This window comes from Crotalus tigris, unplaced genomic scaffold (genome assembly GCF_016545835.1).
Source record: "Crotalus tigris isolate CLP2741 ecotype Arizona unplaced genomic scaffold, ASM1654583v1 scf7180000018636.906410, whole genome shotgun sequence".
Classification (NCBI taxonomy): Eukaryota; Metazoa; Chordata; class Lepidosauria; order Squamata; family Viperidae; genus Crotalus; species Crotalus tigris.
In genome coordinates, this window is record NW_024097116.1 from 849,864 (window position 1) to 865,174 (window position 15,311).

The following is a 15,311-nucleotide window of genomic DNA, read 5'->3' on the forward strand; positions in this document are numbered from 1 at the left end:
ACAATCACTCTAGATTCTAGAACGAGTCTCCATTTTGGCCAACTGATTTAATGTACAGAGATAACCATGTCTGATATTTTATCCATATTGCCCATGTGTGGAATAAGTTTAATATTGCAAAAGTATCAAGGGTGCATTTTGTTACAGAGGAAGAAGTATAAAAAAATAGTTCTTTAAAATATAACTTGAAAACTCATATTGTATTTTGTAGGTCTAAGACAATGAAAGATAGCAGCCCATTTTAACCAGCATGTGGACGTCAGTAATCATGGATCATTCAAGTAACCCTACTTGAAACTTCATTCTGAACTCTGGATTGTAATGGGTCTTGAACATAAAAGCCTACTTTTTAAAAGCTACATTTTAGAACTTATTATTATTGGTAAAATGATAACACAGTTTTCAACAAATATATACACCATGTTTAACTATTATAGTATGTGATATACATTTTTCAAAATGTACCTGAAGTCAATAATGTATTTATGTATAAATTTTTAGCCAAAATGTTTGATTAATGAGAATTACCAATCATTAGCCCTTCCTAAAGCAATGACAATAGATCATTGAAAATGATACCTTAACATGAAGTGTTAAGTTCATTAAATAAATAAAACTCATCTGTAAAAATTATTTTTCATTTTTTAAGGAGATGTAAATTCTCACAAATATTAGCTAAGATGAATGGAAGTCCTGATGCTAATTGAGTTCAATGGTTTCTACCTACAAAGCTCTTTCACAACACTTTTATTCACAGGGAACATTCAATGTCATGTGTGACGATTTACATTTATATAAAGATAAAGATTTCCCTGTCAGTCATGTCCAACTCAAGGATATTGCTCATCTCCATTTCTTGGCCAAGGAAGCCAGCGTTATCCGAAGACAATTTCTGTGGTCATGTGGCCAGCATTGGTATATATCAAAGGTGCATGGAATACTATTACCTTCCCACCAAAATGGTACCTATTAATCTACATGCTTTTGCATACTTTTGAACTACGAAGTGGGCAGGAGCTGGGCAAGTACTGAGAGCTCAGCCTGTTGCACGGAGCTTGGGTCTCAAATCCCGGCTGTCAGCAGCTGACAAGCTCAGCGTCTTTAACCACTGAGCCCTCTGTCTGTCTGTCTGTCTATCTATCTATCTATCTATCTATCTATCTATCTATCTATCTATCTATCTATACATCTGTACAACTATACATCTATACATACATACATATAGTACACACACACACACACACACAAACACACATACACAGGTTGTCCTCGACTTACAACAGTTTATTTAGTAACCATTCAAAGTTACAGTGACACTGAAAAAAGTGACTTATGATGGATTTTCATATTTATGACCATTACAACATACCCTTGGTTACATGATCAACATTCAGATGCTTGGAAACTGACTCATATTTATGATCTTGCAATCTTCTGACAAGCAAGGTCAGTGGGGAAGCCAGATTCATTTATCAAGCATGTTACTGTCTTGACAACTGCAGTGATTCACTTAAAAACAGTGGCAAAAAGGTTGTAAAATGGGGCAAAACCAGTGGTGGGATTCAAATACTTGAACAAACAGTTCTCTACATGGATGCAGGCCTAGTCCTCTGAGGCCTAGAATGGACTTTGGGAAGTGACATCCACGCATATCCTGTGGGCCATTCTAGGCCTGGAAGATCTCCTCCAGACCTCTGAGGCCTAGAACAGACTTCCGGAAGTGTCATCCATGCACTTCTGGGGGGCTGTTCTAGGCTGGGAGGCCTCCTCCAGGCCTCTGAGGCCTAGAACGGACTTCCAGAAGTGACATCCACACACTTCCTATGGGCCGTTCTAGGCCTGGGACACCTCCTCCAGGCCTCCGAGGCCTAGAATGGACTTCCAGAAGCATCATGGGTTCAGCCAGTTCTCCGAACTCAACAACATTTAGCTACCAGTTCTGCTGAACTGGTACGAACCAGTTAATCCCACTACTGGGCAAAACTCACGTAATGTCTCACCAACATAAATTTTGAGCTTGGTTATGGTTGTAAGTTAAGGACTCTCTCTCTCTCTCTCTCTCTCTCTCTCTCTGTGTGTGTGTGTGTGTGTTTGTGTTTAAATGATGTACTGTATGTGTACATGTATATATACATATATATTATTTAAACAGCCTTTTTTGCCAGTTCCAATAAATTTTGTAATGTTTATCAAAGCTATGGCTTGAAATCCTCACACTGATAGGAAGTTATTCTTGCAAGACTGGACTTTACTTTATCCATTCTGCAATCAACCATCCTGCTTTTCATGTTTCTAAACCTCTCATATTCAGGCATCATATTAAGAGTCCGGCCACAGACAAGAGAGAACTGCACACATCCTTCTAATTTCTCATACCTCCTAATTTCTCATTCTAATATCAAAACTGTGATAAAGATATATTGTTTGCTAGCCAGAAAGCATTATAAGAAAGGATTGATTTTCTTCTGGAAGTTGTTAAAGGCCTTGCTTCTCGTGATGCTTTTTCAGTTCTTCTAAATATACAAGAATGGACAATAACTGAGAATCTGGGCAGATTCTTTGGGCATGAAAAGTGTAAAGAGTAAGAAGGTCCCTGAAAAGAATTTCCAGTTGCTGGTTATAGGCAAAGATGGAAGAGTTTCTGCAGAAAGGGAAAGAATCTGTGATATCAAGTGCATGTCATTATCCAAACTTTTATGCAACAATTTATTTCATATATTCAATATCCTTCTGACATATGTCACATAAGTTGTGGTTTATGTCAGATGTCTTTTGGTATTGTATTAATCAACTTTGTGGCCTGATAAAGGTATGGATGGGGCTAGAGGAAAACAAATATAGACAAGTTCATATTAAAGGTGATACTGGCCCTATAAAGTGAACCAGACTAAGAAACAAATGCCCAATCAGTACTACATTTATTGTATCAGCTACAGTTATAGAATCTTACAAGTCTACATGTATTTCCCTCTCCCTCCTTTACTTTCATGTGAATTAGAAGGGTCTTGTCTGAGACATTCTTTCAAGCTACTTTCTGGGCCTGGTGTCAGGCTCCTCTGTTCTTACAGCTGCCTTGGTAATGGTTGTGTAAGGTCCCAGCACTTACTTAAACTTGAGATACCATATCTACATAATCAGATAACCCAAGCAGAGGCTTCTTAGACAGCTCTTTATTTAATCAAATAAGATGGCTGGGTGGCAAACAGTCTGGAACGCTGGCAGAGTTAAGTCCAGAAGTGCCACACCTTGGAAAGTTAGTAGCATTGCTTTATAAACATTGTTAGCCAATGAAAATCAAACAATAGAGCCATTACATCATCAAGAAGACATCAATCATTCCTGTACACTCACTTATTCCCTCCTTCAGCATACCCCATCCATGTACTTGTTTTTCATGCTAGCATGAGATTTCCCTGGTGCAAAATCTGATTAGAGAAAGCAAGAAAGCAACAGTTAGACTAAACAATTTCCCTTTATTCCAGTTACAGAACCCTTCAGCTGGTAATGCTTGTTAATGTAAATACTGTTTACACTAAAGACACAAGATGAAGGGATCTTTTTGACTCAATTCAAATTGTATGAAACAGATGATATACGTATTTTTTTTTCTTTAGGGAAGGTAGATGGAATTATTAGCAAATAATATTTTTCATATTCACCTGTAGAAAGATGAGACTTTTGAATGTAAGAAAAATATATTATAAAATGGTGACATCATCCTGGTTAGTAAGAGGAGAAGGGTAGATCTTATGTCCTTCTGATAAGGAGGCATTGTATTATTTTCTCTGTTCTTCTAGCTCTGGGAGTTGATATTGTCTTCTGGATATTCGTAGAAGTGCAATCCAATCTAGATCTGCAATATCTGGGGGGAAACAGGTACAAATAGTCTCCCTGATATGATTGGCTAATGGTTAATTATATTTGGCTAAAGATTGTTAAATTCCAGAGTCATTTAAGGAAAGTATTGGATATCTGCAAAATTATATTCCTATAACTATTGATATAATAAATGCAAAATAGATATGTCTGATATCAGTTGTAATTTATATAGTTATTGAATTTCTACACTGTCCATTTCAACTGAATCTCTCTGGGTGATTTACATTTAAAATACAGTGTTAAGCCCTGGAAGAATAAGAAAAAGGTTTGCATTGCCAATAATTTTTCATAAATATCATTTCTAATAGTTTTGTTCTTATCTACTTATCAACCTTGGAATGCAAGGTTGATTTTTACTTCTGAAGAATTGGAAGCACTGCCTGAAGAGCTGAACTATTACTTGATTAGTTGTTGTTATTATTGCAATGCAAAGTTCACAAAGCCGTTATGAAAACCTTTCTTATCTGTTACAGTCATATTATTGCAGTAATATTTTCTCCTCCCAGGAGCAAAACAATCAATTGTAAATTGTTGAGCTGAATTTTAGTGGTTGGGACATTGCCTGAAGAGCTATGAATTGCTGGCTGCTCCTGGTTGTTGCCTTTCTTCTCTGGCCAGGCTGTTTTTCTCAAAATGGTAAGTTAAGAAGAAGCAAAATCAAGGGGTTACTAAGGAAATCATCAACTGTTTCTTCTGCATTGATTAAAGAAATAGTTACTTTTAGCAAAGAATTCCATTTTTCATCTGTGGCTTTCTGGAACTTTGTAATGGCAGATACTTTAAGAATATCATAGTCCAACCCCCTGATCAAGCAGCAGATTCTATATCATTTCAGACAAATGGTTGTCTAGCTCTTCTTAAAAGCCTCCAGTGATGAAGCACCCACAACTTCTGAAGGTAAGCTGTTCCACTGATTGATTGTTTTCGATGTTAGGAAGTTTCTTCTTATTTTTAGATTGCTACTCTCCTTGATTAGCTTCCATCTTTTGTTTCTTGTCTTGCCTTCTGGTGCTTTGGAACATAGGTTGATCCCCTCTTCTTTGTGGCAGCCTATCAAATATTGGAATACTACTAACGTGTCCTTCTCTTCTTTAGACTAGCCATACCCAATTCCTGCAACCGTTCTTCATATGTTTCAGTCTCCAGGCCCTTAATCACTGAATTATCTCCAGGGCCTTTCATTGAAATATTTGTGTTTAATGATTTATTTTTCTTATAAACAAAAAGGATCCCCCTAAGTTGAAATGAATACGTGTAAAATGGAATATAATTATTGAATATATGTCCACATCATATAACACTCAGATGCTGATATTCTAAAAATGAGACATTACAGATGAATAGGACTTTTCCTGGCAATAAATCCTAATGAAGCTTTCAGACTTAGTTTTTTTTCCTGTGCATATGTAGAAGAACATGTTGTTGATGCTATAGCTATCTATGATTTCCTCAAATCCACAAGAGAGTGTTAACTAGAATAGATTCTTTTTCTCTATACTTCCGTATAGATGAGGTGATTTTATTATGCCTCTATTAAAGCTTCGGTCTCCCATTACAACATATAATGTCTGTGGCTTCTGTAACCCTTTATGCAAAGGAGATGTTTTAACATGTTATGCATAAGTCAGAAGTTTGAAATTTTAAAGATGTATCTCAGTTATGTTTACCTCAGAATAAATGCAAAAGCAATTAGTAGATATCTAAATTCATGGTGAGAATATCCTTTAGGAGAATACACCGAGGATACTTTACAAAGATGCAGAAGCTAAGACTGCATTTGCTTATATTCACACTAATTGAACCTTTGAGCCAGTCATTTATTTTTATGACTGCCTGGGAGTTGATAGTGCTGGGCTTTGTTGTTTGCCCACTTTAATTAATTGGTTTATGTTTAATAAACTAGCTTACTTCATATCCCTAGAGTTGTTTAGGTTAGGCATTAGCAAGGGAAGGTTACATATTGCAGGTAGTCCTGGAACTATGACCCACTTGGACTCTGCTCGTCATAATCATAACTTGTTATGGGCATAAAGTGGATTGGTCACATGATCGATTAGATTTTCACAGCCATTTTTGGGGTGGCCATTAAGTAAACACCATGTAAGATAAGCAAATCCATAGCTGTTAAGTGATCCAATAGTTCACTGTTGATGCACTTTTGCTGGAAATTAGAAGTCCATGCTGGTTTTCAGCAAAACTGTCAGAAAACAAGATCATGTGAACCTGTGCAGCTCAACTGCACAGCACCAAAGTTCCTGGGAATTTCAAACAATCACTAAATTGTGGACTACCTGTATTGAGGATTAAGTGTCCAGCAGTATTAGTTTCAAGTTAAGACAAAAGTGGGAAATAATGATCTAACTTGGGTTAGAACAGGAAGTTTGCTACCACACAGTTCATGACATATTTTTGAGAATAAATAGGAAAAGTAAACTTGTCTAAGCAAGTAAGATAATTTAATATAAATATAATTTCAGCATGTGAAGAACCAGATGAGATTGACTTTGGGGAAATTGTAAGTACTGAGAAAGCCAAATACCTGGAAAATGACCGAGTGCAATACAGGTGCAACCCTGGTTATGTCTTGGAAGGACCTGAATGGATTCAGTGTAAGGGACAAGAATGGACACCTCATCCACCAAAATGCTTGGGTAAGCCATCATGCTTTCTTTGACTAATGCAGACCTGGAAGAAAAATGTAGAATTGTACCTGCTAATTTTTTTTAAGAATTAGCTTGAATTTGAATCCAATTTTTTCTTCTGTACTGAAGCCACTGACTGTCAGCTTCTTTCATTAGAAATCTAGAAAAATTAAACTGATTCAAATTGTTGAATTAGCAAGCAAATCAGTGAATATAGTTAAGGATGCTCAATTGGAAGCTTATATTCACTTGCTGTATATAGAATGCTAAGTAACTGTGGGATCTGGTTACATCTAGATCCAAATTCAATGATCATAAAGTAGAAAAGTGACTTCTGTTGCTATAGAGTCAACATTTTTGGTCAGGACTCAGATTTTTTTTTTCTGACTGTTGTCTTGCTATTAATGACTATTTCTCCAGTTTCCCAAGGCTGCTCCTCTGCACATTACAGACATCAGGATGGAATTAATCCAACCAAGGTCTTTATAATATTTATTGGATAGCTCAGAAAATATTTTAAAATGCTATAGCAATAGCAATAGCACTTATACACTGCTTCATAGCTTTATAGCCCTCTCTAAGCAGTATACAGAGTCAGCATATTGCCCCCCAAAATCAGGGTTCTCATTTTACCGACCTCAGAAGGATGGAAGGCTGAGTCAACCTTGAGCTGGTCAAATCCATAATGCTGGAAGAGTTAAACTCATATGATACAGGATTGCCCCATTATTAACAATAATAAGGTCATTAAAATGAGTAATAAGGACAAAATAAGAAAACCAATGAAACCAGGATGATTCTTCTATGCTTAGAAATGTTGAGAAATTTTGCATTATACTTCAGCAGAATATGGAGCACTCTAGCTGTCTCAAAATTTGTTCCATTACTAGTCAGTCAACTCAAAATGTCTTTGCAAAAGACATTTGCTGGGCTATTTGTTCTTAGCTTGAAACAAACACCACCATCCTACAAGCCAGTCCACTGTGATAGGTCTAAAGCTATAGCAGGATCATAACTTAAGTATTAATATTATTCTATAACTTAGCTTATTTGATTTTGGCCTGGAACTATCCATTGTGATTTGTATACTGGGCTGATTTTCTTGGGGGTGGAATAAACAATAGCAACAGTATTTAGATTTATATACCATTTCATAGTGCTTTACAGTCCTCTCTAAGAATTTACAGAGTCCGCATATTGCCCCCAACAATCTGGGTTCTCATTTTACCGACCTCAGAAGGATGAAAGGCTGGGTCAACCTTGAGCCAGTGAGGATCGAATTCCTGGCAGTGAATTAGCCTGCAATACTGCATTCTAACCACTGTGCTATTATGCAATAGAGCAGTGGTTCTCAACCTTCCTAATGCCGCGACCCTTTAATACAGTTCCTCATGTTGTGGTTACCCCCAACCCCCCATCCAGCTGGCCGGGAGTGTATCAAAAACTTGATCAAAAAAAGGGGAAAAAATGGGAAAATATATGTAGTCCTCGACTTACAACCATTCGCTAAGTGACTGTTTGAAGTTACAACAGCACTGAAAAAGCGAATTATGATCATTTTTCACATTTATGATTGTTGCAACATCCCCAGGATCATGTGATTTACATTCGGATGCTTGACAACTGATTCATACTTATGACGTTCACAGCGTCCCAGGATCACGTGATCAATGGCCAGGGAGCGTGGCCAGCTGATCACTCAGGTTGCAGAGTGCCTTGGGGGTGAATCTGTGGGTCTCTGGGATGGGACTGGGGTGGGTGCCTGCCTTCCTTCCCTCCCTCCCTTCTCTCCCCTTGTCCCTTCCTTCACCTCCCTCTTAGTCTTTTCCTCCTTCCCTCCCTCTCCCATTGTCCCTTCCTTCCTTCTTTGCTTCCTTTCCTTCACCTCCTTCTTAGTCTCTTCCCCCTTCCCTCCCTCTCTCCCATTGTCCCTTCCTTCCTTCCTTCCCTCTTTGTCCCTTCCCTCCATCCCTTCCATTGTTCCTTCCTTCCTTCCCTCTCTCATTGTCCCTTACTTCCCTCCCTCTTCATCCCTTTCTTCCTCTCCCCCTCCGTGCCAAGGAAGGGACAAGGGGAGGGGGACAGGCTGCCAGCATGGCTGGTGGATTTGCTGCCGGTGGCTATGGCAACATGCCAAACCAGACTGTACACAGGCAGAGGCAGAGGAGAGCTCTGTCCAGCTCACTTGCTCAGCTTCACCAGGCTACAGCGGATTCGCTACAGCTGAGTCCCTGGGGAGGGCGGGGTCTTGCTCTGCACCTGCACTCTTCATGCACCCCCTGCAGGGCACATTTGGTAGAGTTCATGCAGACTGCCACCAAGCAGCATATTTTCCACAAACAAGTGAGGTGGAGTGGAGGGGGAGAGGGAGAGAAGGCGGTTGACAAGCCCTGCCTAAGACCATTGGAAATATGTGTTTTCCAATGGTCTTAGGCGACCCCTGTGAAAGGCTCGTGCGACCCCCAAAAGGGTTGTGACCCACAGGTTGAGAACCGCTGGAATAGAGGGAAAACAATGGAAAAATTACTTCCCTTTAGAAAATCTACCTTATTTTCTGTTTTTTAGCACCATGCCGTATCACAAGACAACAGCTAGCAACAAAAAACTTGTTTGTGTTTGGAGGCCAAAGAAAAACTCAGTTTATTCAAAGTAAACATAGTCTGCAATTTCTGTGCAGGGAAGGATATGTCCTTGTTACTCCATCAGTCAGAAAGTGTGTTGACGGTTACATGGATTTGCCATTATGTATCTCTGGTAAGCATGTGCAAATATGATGGATTTCTTTGAGATTAGAACTAATTAGAGAAATTAATATAACATAATAAATATAAAGATTTGCTTCTAAATCATATTATTTCAAAAATGATTTAATTTTCACTGAAATCACATCTTGGCTTAGAAGTTTAGTAGCTGTAATCTAAAACACAAAATCTTAAGCATATCTGCAATTAAGGATATGTCTTTGTGGCTCCATCAGACAGAAAGTATGTTGACGGTTACATGGAGTTTCTTTATGTATCTCTGGTAAGCATGCTATCAAAATCATGGATTCCTTTGAGATTATTGGATAATCTCTAATGAGATTAGAACTAATTAAAGTAATCTCTACAACATAATAAATATGAACATTTACCTCTGAAGTCACATTCTTTTAAAAGTGATGTAATCTTCACTGAAATCACTCACATCTTAGAATTTTAGTAGCTGTAATCTAAAACAAAAATTCTTAAGCACATTTGCATGGAGAAGAATATTTTGGCATTTTCTCAAAGATATGAATTGTCATTAAGGTTCAATCCAGGGGCAGTTGGCAGTAGAGTAATCCAGCAGAGATATAAAACTATTTTCATTTGGAAACCAGTCACCCTCTCCTCTGCCTCAGGAAGAACAAAGCCCTCTGACTAAAGAAGTAAAAGAATTGAAACAAAGACTAAGCATCTTTGTCTGAGCATCTAGAACAGCACAAAAACTTCAGAATAGGGTTGCCTGCATTGAAGCTTATTCCAAAGGAACATCTAGCACAAGCATTAAAAGATGCAAATGCTGTAATATCAAGTATAAGCACCAACTCACTGCAATAAAAAATGTTGTAATGTAAACAGCACAGCTGCAGTTATAACTGAATACCTGGGATGCAAAATCAATAAAGAAGAAAAAAAGTGGAAGATTAGACTGAAAAATAAGATCAGCAAGCTGACATCAGGCGCAAGCAAGCTAGAACAGATGAAAGAACAAGAAAACCAAAGAATACCTAATCAACCAATACCACTTAGGAACAAGGAAGATCAAGGAAGCACTGGAAATAATAGCACAGCAAAGAGCAGCTCTAGCCAAGAATATCAGCAGATACAAAGCTCAAATTGCAAATTATAGGCAGAACCTCCAATTTCAATCCTTTAGAAACGTCTCTACCAATCCATCAATGGAGAAAGTGCAGTAAATCAGTCAGTACCTGACAAAGAAAAAACGGTGCAGTTCTGAGAGCAGATATGGGATAACCCAAAGAAATACAATAAGGATGCAGCTTGGTTAAAAAAGGTGAATAAGAAAAATAAAAAACTTGAAATGAAAGAACTAGTTATAACAGCAGAAATGGTAGAGAAAAGAGCAAGGAAGATCAAGAATTGGTCAGCACCAGGTGAAGATGAACTGCATGGTTTTGGGTTGAAACATCTAACTCGTCTATACCCACTCATTGCCAAGAAGTTTAAAAACATACTACAAGGAGGAGATGAGATTGAAGAGTGGCTAATATCTGAGAAAACCTACCTCAGTGGTTCTCAACCTGTGGGTCGGGACCCCATTTGGGGTCAAACGACCATTTCACGGGGGTCGCCAAACAATGCAGTCCGCCATTTTTTTCCCCTTTTCCTTAGCTGTGCTACTCCCTTTTATTCTATTGGCTTTTGAAAGCCAATAAAATAGACTCTCTTGAACAGAGTCTAATTCTATTGGCTTTCAAAAGCCAATAGGAATTGTCCAGGCTGTCTCTCCCCTGCTGAGCCCGCCAAAAGTCCCATTCTGCAAATGGTGCTGCACCAGTTGAGTAGTCCTCGACTTACGACAGGTTGAGTAGTCCTCGACTTACGACCGGTTGGGGGTCACGGCATTAAAAAGGTTGAGAACGACTGACCTACCTGATACAACCTACCTGAACAAAAGCTTCAATCAACACATTGTAAACTGCATGTTTGGAACTTGGTGAGAATATTGATCTTTTCTTTACTATTTTACAACTGCATTTCCTGGGAAAGGCTCCCAAGAATCTAAAAATCTCCATATGTGAACGGAAGTGGCGTTTTAATTTTTGGGGGTGTCGGGGGACAGAAATATACAATACTGAAGTGAAAGTAATATAAAGATACAGTTTGGATAAATTTGAGATTTGAGATAATTGTAAGATTTTTCTTTGAAAGAAAAAAACATTGAGATGAAATATAAGAAATATAAGAAATCAACCCTTTGTTTTAAGAGTGGAAAATGGATTTTGAGTGACATCTAGTAGTGGATTTGAGTACAGCACTATAACTAGACTCTTGGCTGCTTGGTGACTTTTAACTTAAGGAAGGACAACTGGCAATAAAGGAAAATATTTTGGCATACTTATCATCCTGATCTTGGACTATAAATACCTACTGAGCTTGGACTTTCAATCTTAGGAGTTAGTGGGAGAAAAAGAGAAATTTGACTTTTGAATACCTCTGGCTGGGAGAGATTTTTGAACTGTTTTCAGGGAGGTTGAATATTTTGAACTTTAACATTGTGGATTACAATCCTGTCTGGTTGACAATTTTCAGGATACTTGATTACTATAAAATATTGCCATTACTATTGGATTATAAGGCTACATATAAAGACCAGAAAATGAGAGGAAACTTTGCTCCACTCTTTCTGAGACTTGTAATACTAGAGTATTTCTAGGAATGATGCCTCAAGAAAAAATCTCTCAGAAGGAAATATATTCTATGCCACAGCTAATTCATCAAATAATTCTTGCACACAAAGAGGACACAAAAAGAAACCATAATGAGACCAAAAATAACTTAGATAATATAAAAGACCAAATCTCTAAATTGAAGCTACAACTGGAAAGATCCCAGATGACTACAAAGTATAAACAAATAAACCAGAAATCAGGGGATGAAGCAGAAGAAAAGGACCAAGAGATGGAGGAGGTAGGAGAAAGGAAATATGGGCTGCCATACATGTATGTTGCTGTTTTTTCTGTGTATATTTTAAAAATACAATAAACACATGCAAATTGAATGAATGCTCATTAAAACAGATTTATTGGCATCTTTTGTAATCAGTCAAGAAATGTTGATGAGTAATCTCAAAGCTTTAGTTTGGAGTATGACCAAAGTCTTTATTCTTCATGATTTCATGTTTAATAGAAAGAGGTGGAAACTGCAGTGGTCCACCAAGGACTGAGAACGGAGACATTACTACTTTATCTGAAAAGCAGTACAGGTCTGGCTCTTCAGTAGAATTCAGATGCCAAAGGTATTATGCCATGGAAGGCCAGAACAGATCTTTCTGTGACAATGGAGCCTGGATAGAAGTGCCCATTTGCCTTGGTAAGCAGAAAAGAAAATCTTCATTTAATTTTCACGAGCATTTTCAATCTGCTTTCTTTATTTCTCACATGAAAATGATTTAATTGGTCTTGCCTTTATATGTGGTTTCAGCTCTACATCTGAGGTGAACTGGCTAGTAGATGAAAGCTAAGCTCTATTGTTAATCTTTGTAACAAGGTAATATGATATGCCTTCTCTAACAGATTTATTTTCTTTTTCATCTGAGATCCCTGTATGATTCCCAAGACTAAACTGGAAAGCCAGAAGATAGAAGTTAAAGACGGAAAGGATGCATCTGAAAATATATTTGTGCAACGTGGTCATTCTATAGAGTTGATCTGTAAAACAGGATATATTCTTGCAGCAGATTCTTCCCAATCAGCTTCTATAATCCATTGTGATGGGACAACCCCCGTGATTCCTAATTGCAAAGGTGATTCAAAAAATTTAGTTTTACAAACTGTGGCTAAGTTAGTCCAAAACAGCACATTCTTCCTTGAGAATATTTCCAAAAAGATTGCTCGTTCATCAAAGCAGGATAATATATCTGCATGGCAACACTGTTTTTATCATTGGATGGTACAGTAGTTTCTTTTGCCAAAAACAAACCTCACAGCTGAGTTACTACATATATATATTTAAAGAATTAATAAACTATTACCATACCAAAATCCATATAACAGTAACAATAGAAATTCCAACTCAGTTACTAACAAGAATAGAGGAACTTTTTTAGTTAGTACTAGATCTTGGAACTAATAGATAAGTGGATGCCTAATGAAGGACATTTCACAATTCTAGCAATTTTACATCTCCAGAAGCAATAGTTTCTATATAGGCATAGGAAAGATTTCATGGAGATGTTTGCTTGTGGATTCAGGGCATTTCTCTATCATGTTGCTCCTTGTGGATTCAATGCAGCTTACAGATATAAAAATAGGAACCAAAGAATAAAAAGGCACACTTATATACACCTCCCTGTAGCTCTTTAGTCATCTGTAGGTGAGGAGACAGTCTACAACCTTCATGTTAGGGCAGCTGATCCCAGAGGAAGGGAGCTTCAAGGAGAAGACATGATATCATTCATTACCAAAATGATAGTTGGAGATCCTTAATGAATAATGTCTTGCCATCCAAGCTGGACAAGCAGTGGTTATTTGGAAAAATTGGTGTCACAGATACTTGATTTTTGAATCATATCCAGCTTTAAAAATAGTGAGCAGTTCCTTGTATCTTATTCAGAGGAACACTTCTACAGCAGTGCTGAGATGTTACGGAACCAAGATTACACAGCAAACATGCAGTGTATTGAATTCTAGATCAGCTGACATCTCTAGGATACCCCCCCAGGGCAATCCCAGTAAGAGCGAATTGATTAATTACATGTTGTGAAGGTGATTGCCACTGTCATCTAGATTAATTTTCTCCAGGATAATCTATCCCAGGTTTGGTCCTTTAGATCTTGCAACAAAGCATTTACCGGCATTGTAACTGAGCCCACCTATAACACCAGGTAAGAGCAGAATTACTGCAACGTTGAGCCCCTAATGTGTAATTTGCAATCCTTTCAGGTGACTGAAAATGTTACTGGGACTGCCAGTAGGACTGAATAGCAGATATGGGAGTAAAGTTGTAAAGTTGTAGCTTTACATTTGTAAAGTTGTAGCTTTACATTTGTAAAGTTGTAGCTTTACATTTGTAAAGTTGTAGCTTTACATTTCAATTCAACACTGACAGTTAGAACAATTAACCAGTGGGACAACCTGCCTTCAGAAGCAGTGAATGCTCCAACACTGGAAGGTTTTAAGAAGAGACTGGACAGCCATTTGTCTGAAATGATATAGGGTTTCCTGCCTGAACAGGGAGTTGGACTAGATGACCTCCAAGGTCCCTTCCAACTATTATTATTATTGTTGTTGTTGTTGTTAACATGCAGGAGTAGAATAATATCTATTTAATAGATATTTTAATATCTATTAAACATATCAACTTGTCAAATTTATTTATGATTTTTTCAAATAAACACAAGAGTATTAAAATACTTTTAATTGGGATGGCTAATTTCACAGTGTTATTTTATACACCAACAAGATGTTTTAAATTAGTCAATGCTTATCAGTAGGCATGGCTGCTGATTAAAAAGGACTGATGATGCTCTCTCTCTATATATATAAAATAATGGTATTGTTTTCGGTGATGATATAAAGGAATGCCCATCCTCTGATACAAGTGCAACTTTCCTTTTTTAAATATAAGATATGATTTATTTTCTCTAGAAATTACATGTAACTCTCCAAGAATATTGAATGGCTTTTTCCGATCTCAAAGAACTATATTCCTTTATGGGGATGTAATTCGAATTCAGTGTAACAGTGGATTTACCTTTGAACCAAATAATGGAGGACAGGTGATTGAATGCACAAAAAATGGATGGTTACCTCCACTAAAATGTGTCTGTAAGTAGAAATTGCATACATTAGTCTGATTAGGGGCAATATATTTAACTTTGCATAAGTGAAAGAGCCGAGGTGGTGCAGCAGTTAGAGTACAGTACTGCAGGCCACTTTAGCTGACTGTGTTCAGCAGGTCAGCGGTTCAAATCTCACCGGCTCAAGGTTGACTCAGCCTTCCATCCTTCCGGGGTAGGTAAAATGAGGACCCAGATTGTTGGGGGCAATGTAAATATATATATACATTGCTTACTGGTGTACAC

At 37.7% G+C, this 15,311-nt stretch overlaps 1 protein-coding gene across 1 annotated transcript in view; it reads left to right on the plus strand.

Moving 5' to 3' along the window:
- LOC120313360 (complement factor H-like) overlaps nucleotides 1-15,311 on the plus strand; it is a 75,751-nt gene that overhangs the window by 24,616 nt on the left and 35,824 nt on the right. The window contains exons 11-15 of the mRNA XM_039355197.1: nucleotides 6,357-6,530; nucleotides 9,087-9,275; nucleotides 12,416-12,598; nucleotides 12,825-13,031; nucleotides 14,875-15,054. Coding sequence (XP_039211131.1) covers nucleotides 6,357-6,530; nucleotides 9,087-9,275; nucleotides 12,416-12,598; nucleotides 12,825-13,031; nucleotides 14,875-15,054 — 933 coding nt within the window. The remainder of the gene's footprint in view (nucleotides 1-6,356; nucleotides 6,531-9,086; nucleotides 9,276-12,415; nucleotides 12,599-12,824; nucleotides 13,032-14,874; nucleotides 15,055-15,311) is intronic.